Source organism: Leuciscus leuciscus (genome assembly GCF_965113295.1).
Source record: "Leuciscus leuciscus genome assembly, chromosome: 3".
NCBI classification, from domain to species: Eukaryota; Metazoa; Chordata; class Actinopteri; order Cypriniformes; family Leuciscidae; genus Leuciscus; species Leuciscus leuciscus.
Window position 1 is genome coordinate 33,701,780 of NC_138727.1, and position 27,915 is coordinate 33,729,694.

General features: G+C 39.0%; 1 protein-coding gene and 1 long non-coding RNA gene across 4 annotated transcripts; one reads left to right on the forward strand and one right to left on the reverse strand.

Annotated features, from left to right (window-relative positions):
* Nucleotides 1–550: 550 nt before the first annotated feature.
* htr1fb (5-hydroxytryptamine (serotonin) receptor 1Fb) lies at nucleotides 551–27,915 on the forward strand. Of its 2 annotated transcripts, XM_082164050.1 has the most exons (4): nucleotides 551–567; nucleotides 3,176–3,288; nucleotides 4,471–4,705; nucleotides 26,329–27,915. In XM_082164050.1, the coding sequence occupies exon 4, from the start codon at nucleotides 26,340–26,342 to the stop codon at nucleotides 27,474–27,476; it is 1,137 nt and encodes a 378-aa protein (XP_082020176.1). In that variant the 5' UTR covers nucleotides 551–567; nucleotides 3,176–3,288; nucleotides 4,471–4,705; nucleotides 26,329–26,339; the 3' UTR covers nucleotides 27,477–27,915. The 2 variants fall into 2 exon arrangements, with proteins under 2 accessions (XP_082020176.1, XP_082020177.1); XM_082164051.1 differs by lacking the exons at nucleotides 551–567; nucleotides 3,176–3,288 and having other exon boundaries at nucleotides 4,388–4,705.
* LOC309494640 lies at nucleotides 5,794–8,680 on the reverse strand. Of its 2 annotated transcripts, XR_014204405.1 has the most exons (6): nucleotides 8,502–8,680; nucleotides 8,315–8,359; nucleotides 7,568–7,600; nucleotides 7,363–7,421; nucleotides 7,010–7,175; nucleotides 5,794–6,322 (listed from the first exon to the last, which is right to left on the reverse strand). It is a non-coding gene; the product is annotated as an uncharacterized lncRNA (long non-coding RNA). The 2 variants fall into 2 exon arrangements; XR_014204406.1 differs by lacking the exons at nucleotides 8,315–8,359; nucleotides 8,502–8,680 and having other exon boundaries at nucleotides 7,568–8,102.

Sequence of the window (27,915 nt, forward strand, 5' to 3'; positions counted from 1 at the left end):
GAAAGACCTTTGCCATGGATGTGTGCACTGCGCCGAGGATCTGTCTTCGTCCATTTTGCCACGAGTTGATTAGTGTTCAAAGAAAATGATGGGAAAATCGCTGAACTTCGCGACACGTGACCCTACAAGAGTGATTGCTGATATGGCTGAATTGCTGATGCTGGTAAAATTCAATCACGTTTTAGAGTAAAAAAAACAAAACAAAAAAAACATCCCCGGACTGACATTAACATTAAGGACATTGAAGTAAAAAGTTGGCCTACGATATTTGTCTTTCAAATGTAGTGAAGTTAAAGTAAAATGTTTCCAGAAACCATAATAATCAAGTAAAGTACTCAAAAAGTGTACTTAGGTACAGTACTCAAGTAAATGTACTTTGTTACTGTCCACCTCTGCAAAGTCTTTATGGATTGCATTTTTGCCGATGCTTGATTTTAGCACTTATAGTTTTCCGCCTTTCATGAATACTTGTCTTTGTGTGAAGATCAATCCTTAAGTGAAATCTTCCAACTCCACAAACTTGTGAAGCATAAAAAGGCCTCTAAAGATACCGACCACCATTACAAGGTAATTAAACTGTCGACCATTTTGACCTTCAGGGAATTTATCCATTTCACTTGATGCTAATACCAAATGATGTGCAAAATAATGAGGTTACAGGCTCATGTGCAGCACAAAGAAAAATAAGAAGGATCAGGGTTTATAGACACATTTAGGCAGATATAGCATTTTGCATGTTAAAAGGCATTACACATATTGTGTAACAGTTGTTATCCTATGGAAGTAGAATAATGTCAAATATTTTTGAAATAAAAAGCCTATTGAATTGCACTACTTGAAAAAAAATAGGCATTGCATTAACCATGCTTGCATTTTAATGCATTGTATTTTTAGTGCTGACATTTTTATGGGCTGAAATTCAACATGGTTGAATATTTAAGCTGTGAATATGTCAATTAAAAACATTTCAAACACCTTTTCATTATTAAAAATTCAATAATCCATATTCACCTTTCATATTTCACTTCCAAAATATTCAAACTGTTTAAAAATACAACCAATAATATTCAACAGGCAATTTTCGGTCCATTTTATTTCGCTTTGCAAATTCGCTTCCACAAATTCAGTGGTTCAAATTCGACAGTAAATTCAACATTGACATCCAGGAACTGCAGGAAAAGCAGTAGATTGCCGAGCATACTCTCCATCTGCTGTTAGTCTACACCATCAGATGGTGCAAAAGCGCTTGTTGTTGACGAAGACATTCATTCATAAAATGAAAATGATTATCTGTGTCAGTATATGCGGAAAAGATGATAAACACACAAAAGCTGTGTTTATGTTTCATTCAATAACTTCATTGTTACTTTCCCTGTGTATTCTACATGTCATCAGCTTTCTCTACCATGAACAGGATTATAATCGGTTTCCCTCAATACCTCATACTCAAGGATTTCCCTTCCGTTGATAGTGATATGAAAGACCAATCTTGCACCTTATTAGGGAAGTAGGTTGTAGGCTATTGTATAGGCTACAGGCAAGAAGATGGACTCAGAATATGAACTTAACGCGCAAAGTTTCATGCTGAGCGTTTCGTGATTTACTGGCATAAAATCAACACATACATATACATATATATATATATATATATATATATATATATATATAGTATGCATACGTGTATTCCATTAGCTTAAACTGTCACAGCACTTGCATATTGTCCTCCTATTGTTAGTTTAACTGTAAATCGCTTTGGATAAAAGCGTCTGCTAAATGAGTAAATGTAAAATTGGCTTGACATTGGACATTAGCACATTTAGGGACCGTCTCTAAAGTTGCATACAACATTGGCATACACGTTTCTAACTTCAATAGCAAACTTAAATTTATTTGAATAAATATCAAAAATCCAAAGGGTGCGCAGTATGCCTGACACTAAATGAACACTTTACATTTGGTTTTATGACTGTAAGTCGTTCTATTCAAATGCTATCGGAGTTAGAAACGTGTATACCAAAGTCGTATACACTTTAGAGACGGTCCCTAAATGTGCGAATGTCCAACATCAAGCCATCTGTATGCCAATCTATCACTGGGAAACGCTCAGCATTAAGCTTTACGCGTTATTCTGATTCCATCTGTTTGCCTGCGAGTTTGATCTTTTACATCACTGTAGTCCATTAAGCTACGTTAAGCGTTGTATATGTCCAGCAGAGGAATCCTGAAGTATTGAGGGAAACCCTAATAGCCTGCATGCAGCACATCGCCACAATATAAAGTTAAGGCAACTAAACAACCAAGAGAAATATATGTCAACCTCAAAAATGTAACATTGGATCTGTACATCCGCATCGGGGAATAACATTATAATCTTGTTCACGGTAGAGAAAGATGCATGTAGGCTACACAGGAAAAGTAACCTTGAAGACACTGAATTTAACATAAAACATCCGTCATAATAATCACAAATACACTTACATTGCTGTAAATGAGTTTTATGAATGAATGACTTGTTCTAACTGTTCCTGGTCTTCAACACGCGCTTTTGCACCATCTGATGGTGAGGTAGACTAACAGCAGATGGAGAGTATCCTCGGCAATCTACTGCTTTTCCTGCAGTTCCTGGACGTCAATGTTGAATTTACTGTCGAATTTGAACCACTGAATTTGTGGAAGCGAATTTGCAAAGCGAAATAAAATGGACCGAAAATTGCCTGTTGAATATTATTGGTTGTATTTTTAAACAGTTTGAATATTTTGGAAGTGAAATATGAAAGGTGAATATGGATTATTGAATTTTTAATAATGAAAAGGTGTTTGAATTTTTTTTAAATTGAAATATTCACAGCTTAAATATTCAACCATGTTGAATTTCAGCCCATAAAAATGTAAGCACTAAAAATGCAATGCATTAAAATGCAAGCATGGTTAATGCAATGCCTATTTTTTTTCAAGTAGTGCAATTCAACAGGCTTTTTATTTCAAAAACATTTGACATTATTTTACTTCCATATTATCCAGTCCATTCATCACTTAAAAGCTTAGGTAATGTTTTTTGGTTTATAGCGGGTAGGAAAGTATTTATGTCTATCTTAGCACAAAGATGTAATTTTCCCATGCCTTTCCATTGAAATGTATAGCTTCCTTTACATTTTTGGCCATCATATTTCTGCAGCAAGAAGTTTGAAAACATCTCTGTGTGGAAAAGTGCTCCATGAAAGTTCTTCAAAAATGTTTACTTTGTGGTTTGAAAAACAAAAAATAAAGATTCAAATGACACAAGGGTGAGTAAATAATGAGACAATTTTATTTTTCACGTCAGTAATTACTTTAAGAACATGTAGTTTCAACTTTCAATAGGCGTCCTTTCCTAGCAAACAACAATAATTTATCCATGTGGGAATGTTTGCATTCAACCTGGAGGCAAAGCTGAACCTACAAAATAGCCTGACGTAAACAGTTAATTCTCCACTGGTTAAATGAAATGACTTGACATCTGCTGTAAACAAAGCCTAGAGAAACTGGTGTTCCGCAGGAGGAATTTTAGCTTTGGCTTTTATATGGGGATCAGATGAATGGGTTTTTTATAACTAAGATAAGCTATAATGACGAATCTCTGCTCCAGGGAAAGACTGACAGAATGAGAGGAAAGTGACAAGCCGTGTGAGAGCATCATCACAAAGGCTTCCCGTCCCTCCTCCCTGCGTAGCCCACCTGTTCGTGCTGGTTTATATCCTTCACTCTCTCTTTTTTGTGTCTCGCTCTCATTTTTTCCTCTTTCAAGCAAGCCCTGGCCTTGTTACAGACACTCTTCCTGTTCAGATCCCAATCTCTGTACCTGCCTTATTAGAAATCCAATTCCTTGCCTGTCTGACCTCCCATTCTCAATACATTTCCTCTTTCAACATGCTGCAAAACTGTTGATGTGAGCAAAACATCCCGACCAATCACAGTTTCGTTTGCCTCTAAGATGCAATCTTCTCTCCATCTCACTCTTGTGTATATTAGAATGCATTATGTGCTCTAGACCTTCCAGGGTTTATTTTTATAATATGCACCACTAGCTGTCATGAAGCATGAACCCTGTCATTTATTGAGTGTGCTTATATTTGGTGGGATCTGTTCTGCTTGTTGAGGTCTGACTATCTGAGCTTCACCGGTTACATAACAGCCAGATTGCAGAAGGTTTCCTGGCTTAAAATGAATCATAGTCTATTGAGCCACCCTGGAGGACCTTGGATGGGATCCTCCACAGTACCCACTACAACACACCTTATACCACGCTGTGTTGAAATACAAATGTACTTGGGAAACCGGAAAGTAATTTCCCCTGATTTACTATCTTGTTATTTATTTATTTAGTCGAAAAGAAAGTAGTAGGAAAATCTTGACGTGAGTCGTGCTCACGTTAAACTGGACTCAATGGATGTAATTGCTGAGTAATTCTTCTCTAAAACAGTGCCTCCCGAGTCCCGTCCCTCTCATTAAGAACCTGTCTAGCGCACCACGGCGCGCGGCTCCCACGCACTACATGAGTCGCTCGCGCTCTCATCTCATCAGAAGCATTAAACTACAGCAGTCACACGCAGCTCCCGAACACCGACATTCCGGCACTCTCACAGTTCCGTCAGGGAATTCCGTGTAGGGAATTTGTATCCAAGGAAATCGTGCTGAATCGAAGACTTCATCTTTGGAATCACTAAAGGTAAGTCAAATGCCAAAATGAGGTTGACCACCTGTTTTTCGAAGTGTGTTTTATGATGTGTAGGCTATATATATATATATATATATATATATATATATATATATAGGCTATACATGATTCTGAGCACAACCATATTGACAAATATTTTAAAAGTCATCTGGAATACTGTTCAATTAACATTTCTATTTATTTGTTTATTTATTTAAACGTACATAGAAAAGATTAAGCCTAAATGAATTCATGATAATTTATTGCTCCAACCAAAGCAGACAATGAAAGCACAGGGTTCCATAATGGTTTTGGTCCAAGAGACCCCAGAAAATGATGACAAGGAATTGTTAGCTTCTGTCTTCTTCTTTGGCTTCTTTATAGCATTAATTCATATACATTCACATAGCTAGAAACGTGATAATGTGTTTGTTAATGTTTACAAATGAACTTATTAAACATTACATATTGATTAACAGATTATTATTTAATATAAATTGATATGCTTGCAAATGTAATTGCATTCTAAATGTGTATGCATGATTTAAACAGATGTTATATGATCACAATCTTATTTGTTAATGTATCCAAATGCTAACACATTTCTTTAAACTTGTCTGTAAAGGGTGGTTAGTTAAGTTTAGCTAAATGCTTGCTAAACAACAAAATATTGTAAATCGGGTGCAAAACAAATTTGTATCACCACAACACTTTGTACACTGCAAAATTTTTCGTTGTGAATTTACAATAAATAATTGGATAAATTTTGCATGACTTTCACAGTAAGGATTACAGCAATATACTGTGAAATATACTCACAGCAATTTACTGTAATTTTATATCTGTGATATTACAATGCATTGTTGTAAAAGCACAACTGTATACTGTAACTTCACAGCTTCAATGACAAAGCAATTACTGTGATATTACAGTACATTACTGGGGAATTACAATCTTTTGCTGTACATCGTTATAACAAGGCCCTGTATTTTACAGTGTGTACTGTGAAAGTAATGTACAAGTTGACAATAATTTACTGTGAATTTACAATCATTGTACAATTAACCCCCTCCCCCCCAACAAACAACTCTGAGGTAAAGTCAATGTTAGCCCAATGGCATATTTATTAACAAATACATATTTTTCAATGTACAGCAGATGCCAAGAACTTCAAGAGTTCAAGAAATTCAACTTTCTAGTCATAAAAGTCATCTTAAAATGCAGAAAATGCAGAGAAATTGTGCAAACTCGCAATTCAACTACCTGTCTCACAATTCAACTATTCATCTAGCTGTGTCACAATAACAGTAATGGACAGGATGGGAATGAGGCCTTCATGGCAAGATAAGAGAGCGATGAAGGAATGTCGTAAAGGGGTCAGGCGCTCCTCTCAGTCTCAAACATTATAATGAGTCCACACGTAAAAATCTTGTAGTGCAAAGTTGTCTTGAAAAATTACAAAAAGAACAAGGCTACTCAAAACTGAGCCTGACAACTACCGCTGCAAAAAAAAACTATGATGCCCACTCAAAGTCAATAAGTTTCCTCAAAAGGGTGCTCACATGAGGGTTCATTGTTGTCCGCTTCTTGGTCTTTGAGCCTCTTTCAGGATTGATGCCCAGGAAGCACCTGTTAATAAGCAAAGATAGTTTCAGTTTTAAATAGACTTACAGTATGTATTGCAGACAGCATTTATCAAGGTGTGCTTTTTACTGTGCTTTTTCCCCACATCAAACCCTAATAGATTTATAATCCAAACTTGTTAGATCTTACTCTCACCATATTTTTTTTTAGCCATTTTTAGCCAAGGTGCCTCAGGTTAGGTTTGCCTGAGGCAAATAGGGTTGATTTTCTACTATGAGAGGCCATATCAACGTGTGCCGCCACTGAAATGCATCTTCACGCAATTGGCCAGTTGGTAAATTAAAACCAAACCCTGTTGAAAGTATGACAAACATATCCTTTTCAATAAAGGGCCTGAGAGCATTTAGTTCTGCTTTGAAAGAAAATTTCATCTACTTCATTCAATGCATTCACATTTCGCAATAGACGTTTCAAAATCATCATCACATAGCCTGCCCCAAAACAAAATAAATAGCTGTGATTGGACCGGCAGGTATTTGTCAGCATAACATGTGTAGAAACCCAGACTGATCTGCAGAGCGAAATTGAATGAGTTCGCGAGATCAGGATGGTCTCACCAGGCTAGCCTCAGGTACCTCGTTTGTCAGCATTTTAGACCTCAAGACAATCATTGAGTTGGAAGCCTGTACTATAATGTGAATTACAAGATTAAATGTTATCTTTATAAAATACCTTTGAATGAACTCCAGCGTCGACGATCCAGCGGCAGGATACTCAAGGTTGAAGACGTAATAGCTGCTGAAGAAAGCAGCTACTCCGTGTAAAAAGAAAGGGTGTGGGCCCATCACGACATGTCCCTCGATGGATACAAGCCATCCAGAGGGCTTCATCATGTCACCTGAAATGAACAGATACAACATTATGTGTTATGAGCACTTTGCGATCTGCTTAAGATACAAATGGCTATACAAATGTAATTCTTATTATAATTATAATTATTATTATTTATTGTGGTCTTGTAGATTTCTAGAATGAAAACAAAATAATGAGTTAGAAATGTCGATACTAGATCAAAGTAACATTACCTTGAATGATCAAGCAGGGGCTGCTGGGGAGTTCTGCAGTATTGACCAGTGGCACATGGCTGTAACATAGTTAACACACAATAGCATGGATTTAGGATAAAGGATAAATATTGTTCATTGGTCAGAGGTAGTAAATCATGCAAGGTAAATGTTGATAATGTAATCACTCATTTTGCATTTTAAATATTTGAATAAAAAATCTTACATCAACTTCAAGCATCAAACTCTCTCTGATGACCTGGAAAGAAAAGAAAAGAAAAAGGAGAAATTACACAAATGCAACCAACAATAAGAATTTCAGTTTGAATGCAGATTATGATCATTGATCATTGTAATTTAATTTGATCCGTATGTCAAAAATGATAGTGGTATATATATAGTGTTTTTTTCTGTAGCACTTTGAGATTGCTCACTCAATGTAAAGTGCATTTACAACTTTTACAATTATTATTCATTCATATCAGGACAAGTGGGAAACCCTAGTGTTAAAACCCTCCCGTTGTCGAACACGACATGAGACTAATTTACTCTAGTTAGCTCAGTCATGTTGTAACTAGGATATCCGCTGGAAAAATATTTTTTCATGGACCGTTTGGTTTGAATCAGTTATTAAAGTTAAACAGCTAACGGTTAGCCCTGCTAATCTATGATAACCTTGACTAATTACAGAAATGTGCACACATAAATAGTAATGTTTGTCCCATCATTGGTTTTATAAACTTTACAAACACCAGATTTGTCTAAACTCTGCTGTGACATGAAAAATTAACTTATAGCTAAACTCTCATCATTACTAACATTACTACTATTAGCAAATGCTGTGAGAGAACGTTCAACAATTCCGGGCACTTGCTAACAAAATGTGAACTGTGTCATGCGATAAACGTATAAAGTAAATATTATTATCATATTAAAATAACATGGGTGTAAGTGCTGCAAACATTCTGCTCACCTTCTCCATTCAGCCCGAAAATTCAGAAGAGGGACACGACCGCGCCTTTTCAGTTCAAATTCAAAACAGTTCGGTTATGTCATGTGACTTCCCAGGGCATATTTCAATACAATATTTCACTGTAATAATACTGTTTAATACTGTGAAATCCTTATTTTTTTCACTGTGTTGCTGTGATATTACAGACCTTGTTGTGATATAACAGCAGGTTTTTGATTGCAGTATTTTACTGTAAAATAAGAGTTAAATGCTGTAAAATCCAAGGATACTGTAGTTTTTACAGGTATTCATTGGGATATTACAGGGAAACTTAATTACAACAAGTTACTGTAAAATAATACTGTTAATTATTGTGAAATGCTGGTAATTTTTAACAGTGTTATCCTTAAATGGAGGATATTCCTTGAATCATACATCAACAGGAGGAAACAAATAATATGTTTCACAATAATGTTCACTTCACTGTAAAAGTATTAAAACAATAATATAACGTGTCCCCTTAATTGAACCCTGTACACTGTTGACCCCTTAACCAACCCTTAAACCTACCAAACCTGTCCCTAACCTTGCCCGTAGCACACCTCTATAGTAGCAAGTGTTTTGGAATAGAACATGAACACAATATTATTTTCAGATTTCATACAGTGATTAAAAGCTTATTTGTTAATGACATCTTAGAGTAATGATCTGGTAATCATTGTATATTGTTTAATAAGTTCATTAGTAAACAAGCACACTATCTCGTATTTCTTGCTATGTGAATGGGCTATAGCTATTAACTAATGATCCATTAACCATTATATGTTTGTTAATGATTTAATGAAAGTTATTATAAAGTGTAACCAAAATGGGTAAAAATATAAATTTGTATAATATTCAGAACACCAGGGGAATGCTTGCAGATCAGGCAGGGGAAAACACTCCCCCAGAAAACAATAAATGTAGTATAGAGAAAGACTGTATTCATCAACATGTTTTTAAAAAATAAAAACAACAGGGCTGACACTGTTTTGGCCGTCCCCGTGAAGTTATTCCAGAGCTGCACTGTGACTCTGTGATGCAAAAAAATCAAATAAATAAATAACAGCTCTGGGGCAGAATACATGATAAATTACAATTTAGAGCTTCTTAAAAAAAACTGCAAAGGCCTATATCTTCTCCTTAATAATACAAATTATGATTACTATAGTCTCAGATATTTGTTTTTAGGATTTGAAGATTAAAATAAACATAAAAACATGATATACAGTATGCTGTGCATATTGATAGACTGAGTGCCATCCTTATCTCTGCCAGTCCTGCACCTTTCCCTTTGGCCTATAGCCAGATGCCCTATGTTGTCTCATATTTAATTCAGGGCCAGTCAGGTACATTTTGTTCCTTATAACCATTATTATGAGCATACAGGGCCAACGGTAAAAGATACTGATTGCAATTTGACTGACTGTTAAAAATAAAGATTTTCAAAAGATGATGTGGATGATAATAACACTAATACTAGTAATAATATACAGATACTGATGACAGTTTGTCTTAATGTTCAAAATAGTTTTTAAAAACATTTACAATATAATAAATCATGGCCGGTTTCACAGACAAGGCTTAAGTCTAGTCCCAGACTAAACTGCATGTTTGAGCTGTTTTAACTGAAAGCAACTTGCACTGACATGTCTTAAATGCAAAACAACTGCATTTTGCAGTACCACGGCATCTGAAATTGCCGAAAATTCTCGGGCCAGCAGCATGGGTCCAAATTTCAATCTTAACCGTTCTATTTCATCAGAAACAATCTGAAAACAGGGCTTTAAGTGTAAAATACCGAACTTGTCGTTTAAAATATACAGATATTCACAAGGTTGATATGGGCCTTGACGGTACACATCATTCTGACCAGGAGTCACTGATTTATTGATTTCTTATTTCAGACTGGTACAACACCAACTCCTCTCGCTTGCTTCCTCCAGATATCCATCGCCGCCAGACACTGTATTGGCACGACATGATTGACATTTAGTTCTCATTAGTTCTCTGAATGCACACCTTATGGAGATTCAATTACTGGATGAAGAATAGGGTTTTGATGGTGTGACTGTGTGCATGTAGTGGAGTATGAAATATCCCATGAGCCAAGTAAACAGTGAAATTAAAACAAAATGAAATTCCTTCTAAGAAGCAAAATAATTACCCAAATCTCCGATGGGGTGCTTTTGGTGTGCAAATAAATGAGTTTGTATAATAGGGATTTGTTTCTTTTTATTTATTTAATTTGTTATGAGAGGACATCTTCTAATTTTGCATTAAATATTTGGAGGCTTATAATTAAATATTTAATTGTTTTGGTGTATCTATTTTATTCATATTAAATTGAATAATACAATTTAATTCATTTTCATCTGTTAAAAATCATTGGCTTGGGCTGTTTTGAGTGTGCTTTGAACCCATAATATGTAAATAAGCTTGGACATTTAAGGTAAAAAAAAACCTGCTATGTATCATAAAAAAAAAGCTCTGAATTTTTATCCAGGAAATATAAATTGACTAGAGTTAATGTAACCAAAACTTCAACAGATCTTTTTAGCACCTCACACACTCCAGCTAATTGGACGTTGCTGAGAACTGTCAGCTACGCAAATTAAACCAATTACATCTGCTTAGTTTCTGAAGGTGAAGAACAAGAGAGTGTTTGATGCACTTCCAACTCATTTTAGAAGAGTGAGGCTTTATTGATTGAGGCCATGCGGTCAGACAGCCCGTAATGATCTTGTGATTGTGCCCATAAAGATTTTAGTGCCATTCCATCTGTTGACTTCCATCTGAATCAAGGCGACACCTGTTAGGTGGCCCAGGTGGCCCTATGTGTACAAACATCCACACCATGACTTCATTTAGAGTAAGGTGCCACTGGACTGGGCTGACTAGTCCTGTATTATCTGTTCTTTGTGTCCAAGACATGACTTTGGATAGGACTAGTAGAGCCTTGAACAGTATTAAAGGGAATGTCACAACCAGGCTGCCTCCAGCCTGAAGTGCCGTCACCAGTCCAACACCCAGAAGGCTTTTTGGCACAGCCACTGCTGAAAGTTTGAGTAGGACGGATCTTCAGTCATTCTGCATCTGGCAATGTGTTCTGATATCTCTCTGTGACAGTCTGTTGTTGTTTGCTCTCTGAAGCAGAAATTGCAAAAAATTGCATAACCTCTTAAGATGTGTTGCATAAGATTTATGTAGCATACTCATAACTTGCTTTTCCTGTGAAATGACCTTCCTTTTCTATTGACGTCAATATGAATAGGCTAGACAAATTTATTTCAACCACTACCCTTTAATGCTAGCTCCGACCATCACAAATATCAACTAGTGTATCACATGCCAGTGAGAAGTTGCATATTAGTTCCCTAATCCCAAACTATGTAGGTAAATATTGCTGTTTATTGCTAAATAAATTGCTTTATTGTGGAGGAGGTTCAGCGAACATGGAGGAAAAGCTCGATTTCAGACTTGACAACAAATGTGCAGGGCCAAATGCAGTGACACTGACGTGGTACAGAGGTGGAGGACAGCTATATATACCGGCTTCCTCTTGCACTGATTGGTTGGATTACCTGAACGTGCTCCTTCCAAACTTTGTTAAATAATTTTCATTAAGACGTGGCGCTATACTTGGAGCTGTTAACATCCTCAGATTCAGATGTATACATTTCTCTTGCACTATTAAAGATGCGTTCATGTCATGTCATAATAACGGTAACGATTCTGAACAGTAAAAAGCATTCATGTGGTTGTAGATCTTGTAGAAAAATATTGGGTTATTTCTTTCTACCCAAATCCTAGGTTGAGCCTTTTGGGTAATTTTTTGGGGTTATTTGTTCAGTATTTGTCTAGTTTTTGTGTAACCCAGATCTTGGGTCAGACGTAACAACCCAGTGTTTGGGTAGTTTTTGTGTTACCCGGATCCTGGGTCAAATATAAAAACCTAGGGGTCGAGTTATTTATCCCAGGCTTTTTGCAACCTCTTCAGGAGAGAGCAATGCAGCTCCGTCAAAATGGTGCATGTCTTCGGTAAAATACAGGTTTGTGTACATTTTATTTTATCAATAAATTCGTTATTGTGCTGTAAATCTTTTAATTTTATGCAAAGCAACATACAGGGACGCGTCGATATTTTTGTGTGATGGAACTCCTGATGTCTTACATACAATTTTATGATTTTATTTAAAAAGACACAGAATATACACATGTTAAAATATGTTCTCAGAACTATACACTGATTGTTTATGGACAGGTTATGGAGCCTGTCGCCGCATATTTCAGCTACGAGAGATCCTGCACCGTTACAGTGGAAATGGGACAATAGAGTCTGGTCGATTACACTTTAATTACTTGTAAATGTTTAATTTTTACTTTTAATATTTGTTAAACGAGCTTAAATGTTGGCAATAGGCCTATGTATTACAAAATTATATAAAATATACTGTAAAATAAGATTGGAAATATAGGCATTATCATGCAAGACAGTGGTTGTAGTGAATATTTTTTTAAAGTTTAGAGGATTTAAGTTAATCCGTAGACATTAATGCATGTAAAGTAAATAAAAAGCTAGTATTATTGTAAAAAAATATATAACTATGCTGGGTTAAATCAACCCATTATGCTGGGTTACATAAACAAATTTGCTGTGCAAAATTAACCAAACATGTGTTCCTATATTTACCCAGCCCTTGGGTTGAAAACAACCCAAATTGGGTTGTTTTTAACCCAGTGTTTGATTTAATCCATGCATGTTAGCTTTACTTCCTGTCTCCTGAGATACCTTCACCTGATTGATTTTTGAAGGCAGCATAGATGTGTCCTCCGCTGCCTTTGATATCCCACAATCCTGTGCTTTATCCGTGCCAGATAAAAAAATAAAGATGGCATCTGAAAGTTGCAGTTGGTGGTCAGTTTGTGTGTAAATGTATGTTTCTGACCAATGTTTCTCGCCTTTGATGTCATTTCTTGTGAGAAATTACTATTGCAATAATAACATATTTGCTTAGTTATCATCAAAGCTCACTCTATTTTACTGTATATCTATATACAGTTTATCTATATCTATAACTATTATTCTGTTTCAGAAGTTTGTCCGAAATCAGCTTCATTTTATCGAAGTCATTGCCTGCAAAGTCATTGCTTGATAACGCAGTGAGGCAACAAGCAAGCTGGCTAAAGTTTTTGGATGCAGCCAAGCTGTGTTCGACTTGAAGCGGCACTGTGCAGACTGATCAGTGTATGACATCAAAGTACAGCGAGAGCGATTCAAAAGCATACAAAGCTTTTTACGGTAATTACGAGATGGTGTGAACGCAGCATATCTCCAAAATAAATCTGCAGTGCTCGCGTGATATAGCGGTCAAGTTGTAGCTCTCAGAAAAATACGAGTCTAAAGTAATAATTACGAATAATATGATCACATGAATGCTTTTTACAAGTTAGAAGAGTTACAGTAATTACGACATGTGCAATGAATGCAGTACCACGGGAAATATTGGTGCTGAGGGTGCTGCAGCATCCCCTGGCGTAGAGCCCACGAAAAAAAAATCCCCTTACTTTAGTTTAAAATGAATGCTTAGATTGTAGTTCATTAATTTTTTGTAATGAAAACAAAACACAACTTGCGCTTTTGCCTCGACCATCGTCCTGTCAGTCATCACCCCTCACTCTTGTCATGTGACTCCTGCGGCTCTGTGCTGCTTCTCTTTATAAATGTAACATCCGTTGTCCAACTGAACCAAATTTATTTTATTTCTATAAAAATGCAAAACGACGGTGGACAAGTAATTTAACTCTATATAATAATAAACAAAAAATAATATTACGCAAATAATATTAGTAGGCCTATATCCAGAAATCATTGAGTTTAATTTATTGGCATTGAACTTGTTTAATGTGATCGTTCATCCTTACATATACTACAATATATTGTTAGGCTCGAGAGTATTTAAATTAGATAATAAATACGTTTAAATAATTGTTTGTCCTGGTCTGGTGGTAAAATGTTTGGCAGAGGTTCTGGCCCTTTGTTAGATTTTGCTGTATTTGGCCAAGCGGTCATTAGGGTGGCTCGCCAATATATTCGATTTCTCTAATACATATATAAGTGTAAGTAATAAGTAAGCTTGACCAGAGTTATTGTGGGGAGAAGAATTTATTAAAGGTAGCACAGTTCTTCAGCAGTGATGTTAGCGTGTCGGCCTTCAAAGAATCTTAAAGTTCTGTCAGTACATGAAGACAAAAGGGCTACATACCATAGAAAACTGTTAGGGCCTCCCACAGGAGACTGATCTACACTGCAATCTACTCTGAGCAATGTGGTTTCTTTGTCATTCACACCCATCAGTTTCTATGGGCCATCCGTCTGAATGGGCCATTTGGTTCACACCTTTACAGACACAGACAGAGTTGATTGCATCTGAGGCACAGTCACAATGTAAATGCATCTGACTAAAGATGATTGAAAATACACATAATATTTCACCTTGTATAGCTTTTTTTCTCTCATTTAAACTGATAATCAGTGATTGTATATCAAGAGCAGGGACACATTTGTGTGCATTTTGTTTTGTGACTTTACTTGAAGCGCTTGTCTGTGTGAAGACCTTGCGCATGCATGAGCGCCAAGAGAACACCGTTGCCTTCCGCCACTGATAACAGAGGCAACGAGCATCCCCCCACCCCACACTCAGCCACCCCTGCTCAAAATACATCCCGCGGCTATGCGTGAACGCACCTTAAGAGTCCAGTATGCGATTTCTGAGAATCATTGTTGAACACTGAAGATATTTGAAATCACCCCAAACAAACACACCACTCCCTTCATTACTCCAGCCCCAAAACGCACGAACATGCAGTGCAAGAGTGGATGCCTCTTTATCATAGCAGAAGCGAAGCAAAATAAAGCGAAGATGACGAACGAACGACAAGGAAAAACAAAGAATTAACATAGAGTATACAAGCAGCACACACCAATGTTAGTCACGTATATGGAGGAGAAACAACGCAACCTTGGCGTCCGTTTTCAGGCCTTCCGGCTTAGATCTCTCCAGTGCTGGAAATCTTTTCTAATATTAACGCGGGTTTTAAAGCTCTTGCCTGATTATAATCCTTCTTTTTCCAGTGATATTCATCTGACCCTTTCTCTTATGAGTCTCTCAGCTATCTCTTTTTCAACAGTATTTCTTCAAATCTCCCTCTTGCTCACTCTCTCTCCTCCCCATCATGAGTATATACGCCCCCTGCTGATTGGCTACATGTTTTTTGTGGTGCTCGGTCTGAACCACTTTCAACAGCGTTTTTTTCAGAAATCGCTTACTGCACCTTTAAGGATAGTTGATCCTTCTTGGCGCAACGGACCCGACTTTGAATTTGCATGATTCCATTCTTTTCCACTTTTCCATCATATATCAGCTAAGTGGCATTTATCTTAAATAACAATGAATAAAATGTTCAAAAAGTGGAAATAAAGTGCTCAAAGCCAAGTTTAACTGTATTATGGCTGGTTGGGTGGGCTGATATATTGACCGCGACATGTGCAGCTCCCTTCCTGGACCTTTGAGGATACATATACTGATCAGCAGGTTAAGGGTAGGGGTAGGTGTAGGGGTGGGCATCTAACACTACTTACACTTCAAATGGCATCTTACTATGTACATAATTATTTATATAAAAAAAAAATAATAATGTTTGCACTAATTAAGCTTATAGGCCTAATAGTATCTGCATAAATTTTAGTAACAGGATATCTCCCATCCCCAATACACAGGCAGTCAGGTGTCATCCATGTGCATTATTCTGACTTCAAAAAGGGATAAGAAGTGGGGTGCCAGCATAATATATAATTTACCCTATTATTGTTTTTTTTTAATACACATTGCTGGTGTTTTGCATGATACATAAATCTTTGACTTTCATTTTAAAAAAATGTCTTTCATTTTTGGCCGTCTTTATTAATCCCTCTTACTTTTCAACCCCTCCCCTCCGACCACCTGGCTTCATTCTGGTTTGTAACAACCATTTCTCATGATCCAATCCAATAAAAAATTGATAGAAATAAGTATTTCCCTACATTTCACTAAGAAATGAGTCACATGGTTTCATGTTAAATGTTTCATTTAGAGCATCCACATTTGGAATACATAAAAAGCCCCCACTAAATTCCACCCATGTTCTCTATCCAACCATCACTAACAGTCAAAACTAATAATTTTCCAAAATTTCACACATCGTTTAGTGTTTTCTGAATCACCATATTTGTTTACTTTGTTTTCGATTCGCTAATTTACTCTGGGAACATGTGTCAGAGCTGAAGATGCCACAGCACTAACAAAACCTGACGAATCTGCCGTACCATATTAGTGCTCCGTGAATGAATAGAGTAGGTCGTTTGGGAGAGAACTGTGAGACCTTATATATTTACTGAAACTTCTCGCAATTACCTTTGGTCTTCCCTGAGGAGGGGAATTGCCATCAGCAGGCAACACAGGCAGGGATTTAAAAGTCTTCAAGACATATCGCATATGCAAATACTTTTAATAGAGTGTAAATCAAGAAATTATTGGTGTGAGATACTAAGTCCCTATTGCCTGCACACATAGAATGGATCCTGTTATTTGTTTTCTTTGGTAGAATATGGCTTTTATCTAGCATATTCATTTTAGAGAAAGAATTATTTTCTGAAATAAGATCTGATGACTTGTTTTGCATACTCCTGGAATCCATGTTTAATATTACTGTGAGTGAAAGGTCTTTAAATGCATGAAAGTGATGAAAGTTGGGTAAAGATAAAAAAATGTAAGTGCATTTGTATATGATTAAATCCTTTAAAATACTGCTGTACATATTACTGCTAATCTGATATTCAGCTTAACCTACGCTTTGTTTAAAAACCTATTGAGCTGTCTCCATTGGAAGCACTTCAAGCATTATAAGTGCATGAAGATTATGGAATGTTGGCAGCATAATTATACCTCTTCCTAAGATACCTTATTTTGGCAAGATTCTAAGGCAGCTTCTCATGCAATCCCAGAATGCTTATGGTGTGTTTCCCAAAACAGCATCGCAGATCAAACCAAAGAAAATGTGAGGTATGATTTGCAAAAATAATAATTCATAATCATGAAGTAAGTTTTATAATTATGAATTTTACTTTTTCAATCATTTAACCACATCATCACACTCCATATCATGTATTGTTTATTCAATTCAAATTTATTTCTATTGTGCTTTTCACAATTTTGAATAGTTGAAAAGCAGCTTTACATACATATGGAAAATAGTTACAAAAGTAAAGATATGTAATTATGACAAATAAAGAAAACAACATGTACTGTAGTCAGTTTGAAATGGTGAAAGAAATTCACGTACTTGATCAGAAGTTTTATAAATTTAGTATTTCTACACTCCAATACATACTGAACTAATACACGTTTCCCATTAATGGTACTTTAAAGGGGTCATGAACTGGATTATTTTATTATTTTATAATGTTTCCTGGGGTGTCCTTAGTATGATTTTTACATAAAGAATTGTCATAATTTAGAAATAAAAAGCATTTTTCCCCAGCCTGATTTTAGCCTCTGATTTGAACACTCTGTTTTAAGGGGCGTGTCTGCTGTGAGACTTCAGTGTAAACGCTCACTGCTGTGATTAGCTGACATCTTTGTATATGAAATAGCTAGTATTACATGTGGAACTCTCTCTTTCTCAAAACATGCTTGTTATTTCTTGATTCACGCTTATTATATTTTGATCCGTGACCACGTTGTTTGCTATTCTGATAATTTTGCATTCTTTTTTTCAGTTTGTGCAATATATCTTTACATGTGTTTTTAAATTTTTGATTCACGGTTATTATTTTTTGATCTGTGGCTGCAATGATTTTGGCGGGAAATTGATCCCATACTCCCCCTCTCACACTGCACACTGAGTGAGCACAGCGCTGGACCAGAGACAGAGAGGGTCGAAGAAAGCAGCGGAGCTTAAGTAGCGTTTTCTGAGTTCACTTTGTAGCCTGCTCCCTGAATCGTCGCACTCATTCATTTGTGGATGTCAACTGAATCTGTAAGTCAGCTACACTGTTTATTTCTGAATATTATATTTTATTCTGGTGCGCTTAACGTTATAGCTACTGTGTAATAGTAGCCTATATGCTATTCACCAACTAAACATATCCTATTCAATGCGTTCACAGTCTCTTTCACGCCCATCATTAGCCTATTCACAAACTGTTTGCTCAAGCGTAGCGTTTTCTCGGAGTTCACTGTGTAGCCTGCTCCCTTAATCGTGTAGTTCAATTTTTCATAATTATGTATTGTATGTCATTATGTCAGTATCAGTATTTGCTTTCTACCATACACAAATAAAAATGTCACTGAACTTTTGCTGTGTAATTGTAACAATAAGCACTCAAACACACTGAACCAACCATTACTAAAAACACACACAAAAATGTATTTTGCACGGGCACTTTGCACTAGTTAAACAAATTGTTAAAATGATCATACCAGTTCTCAAAAATTACACTAAAAGTTAAAATGTCCAATAAATTCAGAAAATGTAACTGCATGAAAAGTAGCAACGTAAAATTTAAATAATTTGAATTCATGTGTAACATTTAAATCTGCAGCGTAATGAGAGACCACTTAATCGTCAAATCATTTCATTGCGTTTTACATCAGGAGGAGACAGTAGTAGCCTACTTTGAGAGTTGACAATCTACAGAGAAATATTACGGATGGTTTTATTCCATCCACACGCACTGAAACATCATGTTCACATTCTTCCACCAATGTGTGTTTTAGTGCGTGCACAAGAATAAGACTAATGTTATGCCGATTTATGCAATTGCTTACTGCAGCGTTAATGACATATCATGTCGGGTAAAAAGGAAGGAAGCACTTCAAGTTCTATAGCCTACAGGCCGTTTCACGTTTATTTTCAAGCACCACTTACTGCGCATATTGAGACTTTTCCCTGCGATTCGCAGTCATTAAATCCGTATAATTTGTGCTGTCAGTGATGTAAAAATCTGTTTGCTTATAGAAGTAGTCTTGTAGCAGTTTAGAAAGAGCACAAATTAAACCCAGTTTTGCGTGATGCATATCAGCGACCCGGGTTCGAATCCAGTCCGTAGTGTTTCCTACATTGAATGTACATAGCCTATATCTGTTTCAATTGCCTCACTGATGTTCTCCGGATAAGTGAGTTATTGGTATACTGGGGGTGTCTGTAAAATGTCAGTAAAAGGTAAATTCTTATGCTGTGCCATTTTAAAGATAACTTTATTGTATTTGAAGCACACTATAATGATGCCATTAGCACACTTCAAGCACTTGGAATAATTCCACTTTAGCACAAACAAGTAAATTTAATACAACTTTATTTGAACTTCAGGACTGCTTTTCGACAACTAAAATGCATTTTGTACATAATGAGTTGATCCAATTTAACAGACTTTAAGAATATCAAATTATAGTGTGCTACAAATACATTTAGTTATACTAAAGTACTAACAAATAAATTGTGCTTAAGTCTAAAAAATGTTCACTAGGTTAGCTACCGACTATGCAATGTACTATGGAAGTAAAGCTGCGAGTTGCGCTATTGTTTGAGAAATGCACCCCAGTTTAGTACTAGGTTTTGCTGATCATAATGTACCCATTAGCCCTTGTAAATAGATGATCTAACTGCATTTAATGTCAAAGAGCATCTTTCTCCATTGATGGCCATTCAAAAGTAACAGAGTATTTTGACAGTTTTTTGTTTTTGTTTTTTTTGCAAGCGACCTAGATATTGTCAGTTTTTAATTACACTAAAAAGTAGATGTTTTACCAGTGACTGGTTCTTTATGGAGGACTTGATATCTCCCTGTCTGCAGCCTTCGACACGACAGCTTAAATTAGCTGCTAGTCTGACTGTGTGTGTTGTTGAGGTGCCATCAGTCAATCAGCGATTTGTCACATGACATTTAGGTTCAGGTGGCAGAAAACCTGGCAGCAGAACTGAGCACCGTAAATCACCATAAGCAAAGATGGCAGATTTTAAATCTTGTACTTCTAAGATTAGCTTTGCAACATGCTAACACAAAATTCTATTAAAATAAAATGAGGAGGGCTTCCGGCACATCCTGCCCCTGGCGGTTCGCTGCTGCCTCCACCCTGCCGGTGGTAGTTCCTCCGCCTGCTCGTCACCTGCTGGGCCTTCGCAGCAGCCTTTAGCCAGGCCTCAGCGTGGAGCCGGCCACAGTAGGGGCGCCCAGCCCATTCTAGGCGCTGCCAAGCCAGGTGGCAAGCGACAGCCACAGCAACGGGCCACTCAGGGATGGAGGAGGATGCTCTTGGAGTTGGTCCGATCCACTTCCTCCCCCTGGTTGAGTGCTGGGTGGAGGCTTTGTTGTGTGTGTGTGAGACTGTTCTGCCGCTGGCTCCCAAAAATAGCAGAGCCGGCGGTACCCACACTTCAAAGAAAGAGCAGTTTCCTCTGTTTCTGGGTTCAAAGAGGGCCAGACTGGCGGTGTGCGACCCTGTTAAGCCTTGCACCCCTCAGCTACCTCTTGTATCGCCAGCCGGCAGTTGAGTGCGGTTCGAGGACAAGGTCACACCTTCTCACGCACTCTCTGATGCCATGAACAGACAGGTAAGAGTCATACTACACACTCAGACTTGCACCTGCTTCGGGCCTCCTTCAGGCCTCACGAGCTGGGTCTCTGTTTTTTGCTTAGAAGTCTGTGGTATCCGTGGTTCCCCTACATCGCTCAGTTGTAGCACTACACGGTGCTCCTGGCTGATCCAGCAGTTCCCCCGTACCAACAGACTCAGCTTCATTAGATGGCATTGAGTGCGTTCAAGGACCCGGTCACTCACTCTGCGCTGCTACAAAAACTAGAGACAGGTTAATGTCTCTGATGTTAATCACTCAGACCCTGCTTCGGGCCGCCTTTGGACCTTCCGAGCTTGGTCCCTGTTCTCTAGCCCGCTGCCTCACTCTGAGTACATCTCTGATACCTTGGGCCCCCTGTGTTGGTCCGTTTTAGCACTGAAAGGTGCTCCCGACCGACTCTTGTATCATCAGACTCAGCTAAGACGATTCAGTTCATCCGGCACCCGCCCATGTGCAGCACTATTTGTTTCACATCTGTGTTCCGAATTGTGTCTGCCGTGTGTGCGGTCGTCGCTTCCAACTGGTGAAGGTTGCGATCGAGCCGTTCCTCCAGCCAATATGAAGATAGGCTTCCAAATGAGAACTGTTCATCATTGTACACAAACTAAAGTGAGTTAGACCATCAGGGATCTGTGTGCTTGATTCGGGCCCCTTTTCAAGCCTCCGTTCAAGTTACAACACAGTACGCATTACTAATGCTCATCCCCGTGAATGGTCTGCAGCGTGGGACCTGAAGGACGCGCACTTCAGATATCCACTCCTCCACAAACACGGGTAATCCTGTGTCTTGCGTTGAGAGGTCGAAGTCTCAGTACAAGTCCCTCCCTTCGAGTGCTACATTGCCAGTTGGGTCTTCAGGTCAACTGGAGAAGAGTAACTCGTCCACAGACTGAGGAGCTTTTTTCCAGTTTGGAGGTGGACTTGGTTTATACGTTTCTCAACTGGAACGTGTCCGGTCGGTGCTTAAAAGTGAGAAAGGTTCCCACTGAATAACCTTCAGAGGCTCCTGGGGCATATGGTAGACGTAGCCACATATAATCGGTTTCCTCCATATGATGACCACTTCAGCACTGACTTCATGACCAAGTCCCTAGGTGGCCATGGCAGAGCAGCACGCTCCATGTGTTAACAACACCTGGTATGCTGCCAAACTCTCAGCAGTGTTCAGACCTTTTGTTTCTCCGGGCTAATCGCTCCTTGAACAAGTGTCTACTACTAGCTCAGGGGCCACGTATAACGGGCATGCAGTAAGGAGGGCTTGGGCATACCTCACCCTGTATTGGCATTCAGTTGCCTCGATTTGTTAGCAGTTTCCTTGCTTGATGCCGCTGCTCAGCAAGATGCACTGCCCAGTACAGCGACTGTTGCTCATACGCTTCCCTCGCATGTCACAACTCGCCCACCACCTCCTCCTATGGAGTCAGAAGCTTCTGAGGTTGCTTCTTCCACTTTAAATTCCGGCCTGCTCAATCGTGCCGCCCAGGTGGCCTCATGACAGCCTGTTGCCAAAGAGAGTGGAGACTCCATCCCCAGGCGCTCCAGCTGTCCGGGATATCTTTGGGGCCGCACAGTTACATCTGTTGCCACTCTGATCTTGTCCCCTTGCCAGTTGTTTTACTCCCTTAAACACAGAGACACCGGCTTACGCAGAATGTGTTAATTCCCCAGTAAGCCCTCTTGCACATCACTGTGTTAAGTCAGGTAAGAAGGAGCAGGTTCTTTTAGTTGCCCCATAATGGCCCAACTAGGACCTCGTTTCCCAGACAGCCTTCCTGACTCATTCCGACTTCTCAGGAATGGGGCACCGTTGGCACCCGCACTGAACCGGATAAATCCAGGTTCCGATGCGGTGGTTCAGCTATCTACCTCTAAAAGAACGTAGATACTATATCTTCTGTGAGAGCTCCCTCTAAAAAATGAGGCTTGCTTACGATCTGAAGTAGAACCTGTTCGTTGTAGGTGTTCTTCTCATGGGAAGACCCCTGAGAGTGTTCGATTACTTCTGTGCTTCCTTCCTGCAGAAGATGGATCGGATCGTGGCTGTTCCGCTCCACTCTCAAAATGATGTTGCCCTTATATTAATGCACATCAGGATGCAGTCGAGATATAGGAAGTGCGACTTGATTGTCAGGTTCCTGAGTGGTGCAAGGAGATGAAATCTTCCTTGCGCCCCCTCTATACCTTCTTGGGACCTATCTCCAGTGCTACTGCACTCTGAGACCTCCCCTGAGCACTGCAGGCAGTTGAGTTAAAAATTCTGTTTTTAAGAAACAGTTCTCCTGCTTGCTTGCTCTATCAAGAAGGTAGGGGACCTGCACACATTTTCGGTCAACAATTCGTGCCTGGTTTCGGACCGGCTAACTCTCACTAATATGAGACCCTGGCCTGGATATGTGCCCATGGTTCCGACCTTTCCCTTAAAACAGGACCAGGTGGTGAGCCTGCAAGCGCTGCCCCGGAGGAGGCGGACCCAGCCCTGACTTTTCTCTGTTCCTCCTGCCTTGCGGTTATTCAGGACAGAATGCAAAGTCCAGCTCTCGTCTGTTTCGGAAACCAGCAGAAGGGAAGGCGGTTTCCATGCAGAGGTTGGCCCACTTAAAAGATTAGTTTTGCCATCATCTTGGTGAGTTTCCCAAGGTGCACCGTGCCCACCTGGGTAGTGAGCTCCTCCAAAAAGAGAGTGTAGCTCCTTCCTGGGTGTTGACACGAGTGCCTCGCTGACAGAATTAGAGCTGTGGGCTGGGCAACACCAGCACATTCGCTAGGAAATTAACCTATGTGTCGAGCCGGTTGCTTTCCGTGGGCTCCCTTCACACGAGGCCAGCTTCACCAGCCCAGTTTATAGTGTCGGCTTGCTGCGCCATTCCCCTCCTATGGACTGGATAAGTGCACCTTTTTGCTCCAGTTGAGTTCCCTCTTCCAAACCCTGTTGAGTTCCTCGTCACTCCTTCGGTGTTGGACGTGGCGGAGCGTCCAATGCTAGACCTATCACTTGTATGCTTGGTAACTTGTGTTAGGTGGGGTCCATATGTTGTGATCCCTACGGCAATCCCATATGTGTATTCTTCCACGGGTTGACTCCCTGCGGCGAGCCCGTGTCTTCCCTTGGCAGAGCCTGCTCTGCCGTCACTGACCGGTTGCGTCTCCCCCTGTTATCGGCTGGAGCCACCTCAGTGACATTCCATATGTTGTACTGCTCTGTCCATGTGTGTATTCTCCACGTTACCTCCTTCGGGCAGGATGTTGCTTCCGCAGCGTATGCCTTCGGTTACGTATGTAACCCTCGTTCCCTGAAGGAGGGAACGGAGACGTAGTCCCCCAGCCACTATTGCTGTACCACCGCTGACCGGGTTCTGGTCAGCTCCTCAGTGAAAAACAACTGGTGCGTGCATCCATTTCCGTATTTATACCCGCGCTGATGCGATTCACGCGATTCACGCTGATGCGATTCAATGTCCATTGGCTCGTTTTTACAATACTCGAAGATGACAGGCTCCCCAGCGTGATCCCAATCAGTCGACACGTCGACTACGTCTCCGTTCCCTCCTTCAGGGAATGAGGGTTACATACGTAACTGAGACGTTTCCACTGCACTGTGAAAAATGTATCACCAAACTTGTGTGAGGCGTATTAGATTGACAGGGTGGCGCCAGTGTCTCTCAGTGTTATCTTACTGAGATAACTGCAAGGCCAGTGTTATCTTACTGCAAGGTCAGATTTAAGCTTCACCAGTAGTGGCACAAATAGTCAACATTTTAAGATGCTTTCATCTAGCTTGGCATGTATAAGCATAAATCATATGCCTCAAAACAGGAAACTAAAAGTAACATGTACCTTTTAAGTAACCAACATATTTTTAAGCAGTGTAATCCTGAAAACCATTTTATGCTCATGTGAGGGGGTAATTTGGACAAAGGGGCAAACAAATTTGCCACCTTGAAAATTGCATAGCAGACTGAACCAAAGTGCTTGAGTTGAGTTTACATTTGAAAATTACATATCTAAAAAATAAACATAATTTGGGTGTTTCCTCAGCAATGGGCACTTGAATTAAGCCTGTGAAATTTTCTTAAAATAAGCTTTTTTATACTTAGTAGATTATGTAATTTGTCCACTAACAATGTCCAACAGGAGAAATTCTGTCTTTTTTCTGAACTCAATTAAATCATATATTGTTTAATAGCATTCTGTGATGAAAACAACATTTTGAAATAAAATGGCAAACTCCTTCGTCTTGCTAAAGCTAATTTAACGGCTAGCCACAAAAATGCCACAACTGAAGGACAGTTGTAATGTAGGGGAAACAATTATTAAATACTTTTCACACAATGAATGTTGAAATTCTTTGATTATTACATTCTTGGTTTAGAGTTTTAAATGTATTATTTCATATTTGTTTATGATGAATTTTAAAATTGGAACACAGTTATAACAATAAAATATATGCATTTAAGGCATTTAAAAATAAAAGATAAAGGCTAGCCCTCCATGTTATATAGTTACTCTTAAGAAAGGGGGAAAATACAAAACATTTGGAAAATTAAATAATTTTATTTCCAGGATTGATGACATGCATATCTGGTGACAATTTTGAATCCATATAAATGTACTTGTTTAATTGAAAAAATAAAGCCTTGAATCTTGTTCGTTGTATGTGCTTTTCTTATGTAGGCTAATAAAAAAATAAAAATCAAATTTAATTCAAATAAACACCTGGTAAATAAGTTGAAGAAACGCACCCTGAAATAACGAAGTTAACACCAAGTCACTGGAGTCATGGTTTATCTGATTTAGTAGTTCACTTTAAAATGAAAATTACCCCATGATTTTCCCTCAAGCCATTCTAGGTGTATATGACTTTCTTCTTTCAGACGAACACAATCAGAGTTATATTAATAAATACCCTGACGCTTCCGAGCTTTACAATGGCAGTGTATTTCAACCATCAGTTTGAAATGTTAAATATGAATATTTTTCTTACACAAACTCATCGCTTTGCTTCAGTGGGCCTGTATTAACCCCCCGGAGCCGTGTGTAGTTATTTTATGATGGATGGTTGCAATCTACTGGCATTCTAAAACTCGGAAGCGTCAAGGTGTTTATTAATATAACTCCGATTGTATTCGTCTGAAAGAAGAAAGTCATATACACCTGGGTGAGTAAATCATGGGGTAATTTTCATTTTAAAGTGAACTACTCCTTTAAGACTTTTTTTGACACTCCCTGATATCAATGTAAACTGAAAAGTCAATGTCTTTTATTTTTCTAACAGGAAGGAGTTTTGCTCTTGCTCATACTTTTGCTTTATCTAACTCTTACAGGTCACAACCGTATGGCGAATACTTTCACCATGGACCCCAGCAATTGCTCAGCTGTGGATCTCTCTGATGTTTTGGCCAGCCAGATGAGTCCCAGCAAGATCCTCCTCTCCCTGACTCTCTCCTTCCTGGCTGTAGCGACCACCGCCATCAACTCCCTGGTCATCACTGCTATCCTGATCACCCGCAAACTCCACCAACCTGCCAACTACCTTATCTGCTCTCTAGCTGTGACAGATCTCCTGGTAGCTGTTCTAGTGATGCCCATCAGCATTGTGTACATCGCAGAAGAGACGTGGGTTCTTGGTCCGATAGTGTGTCACCTGTGGTTGGGTGTCGATGTTACATGCTGCACCTGTTCAATTTTACACCTGGCTGCCATTGCACTTGATCGATACCGCGCCATCACAGATGCTGTGGCGTATTCCCAGAAACGCACGTATAAAAGAGCAATCATAACCATTTTTTCCCTGTGGACACTGTCTGTGTTGGTTTCTCTACCACCTTTAGTGTGGAGGAAATCCTCAAGTGTGGAACACAAGGATGGGAAGAGGGAAGTCATGGACTGCTGGATTGAGCACGACCATGTGGCCTTCACTGTCTACTCCACTTTTGGAGCATTCTATATTCCACTGGCCCTCATTTTGGTTCTTTACTACAAGATCTACAAGGCGGCGGAGACACTGCGTAACCGTAGAGGGAGCAGCCGATTAGTCAAACAGACAGTGAGCAGCGTCATGCTTTCAGGAATGAGCTCTGATAAGGACATCACCCTCAGTCCCGACACATTCTGCCCAATCGAGAAGTCATTTTCCGAACCATCAACAGATGGGGAAAGGGTGCGCAGCACTTCCTCGTCGGGTAATCTCATCAAGGTCCGTAGGAACCCAGGGGCTAGGGAGAGACGGGCGGCTTTGACATTAGGACTAATCCTGGGAGCCTTTGTGGTGTGTTGGTTACCGTTCTTCCTGAAAGAGGTGATAGTGAATATTTGTCCAAACTGCAGCACCTCTGCTGTGCTTGCAGATTTCCTCACCTGGCTTGGGTATCTCAATTCCCTCATAAATCCGCTAATATACACCATCTTTAACGAGGACTTTAAGAAAGCATTTAAAAAACTTCTGCCCTTCTGTTGCAGCAATGTCATTTGAAATTGACTGGGAGGGAAAGAAAAACATGGGGTTTCATTGGACAAACTTTTGAGTTGAAATCTGCAAGTTACAATGACAATCCTGTCATACTGTAAATAAACGGATTTAACGCAAGAATTACACATCTTTCAGAGACATTTCATCAGTATATTGTTTATGTAGTGGCTGTAAATACTTTTGTACGTGGATGCATGTAAAACCAACCCATTTGCTCCACTCAAAGATTTCAGTATTTTGAAATAGAGAATTTTATATAAAATTAAAAAGCGCCATGTGTACAGTGTCATGTAAATTGACTCTGGTCAAGTTTACACCAAGGGGTAAAAGTTTGGCTGGTTAGCATGACCCAGTTAGCCCCTGCTGATATGTCGTAACTACACCATCTGGATCATTAATTAACAGCCATTCAAAAGTTGCTGTGTATACTGGCACTTTTTTT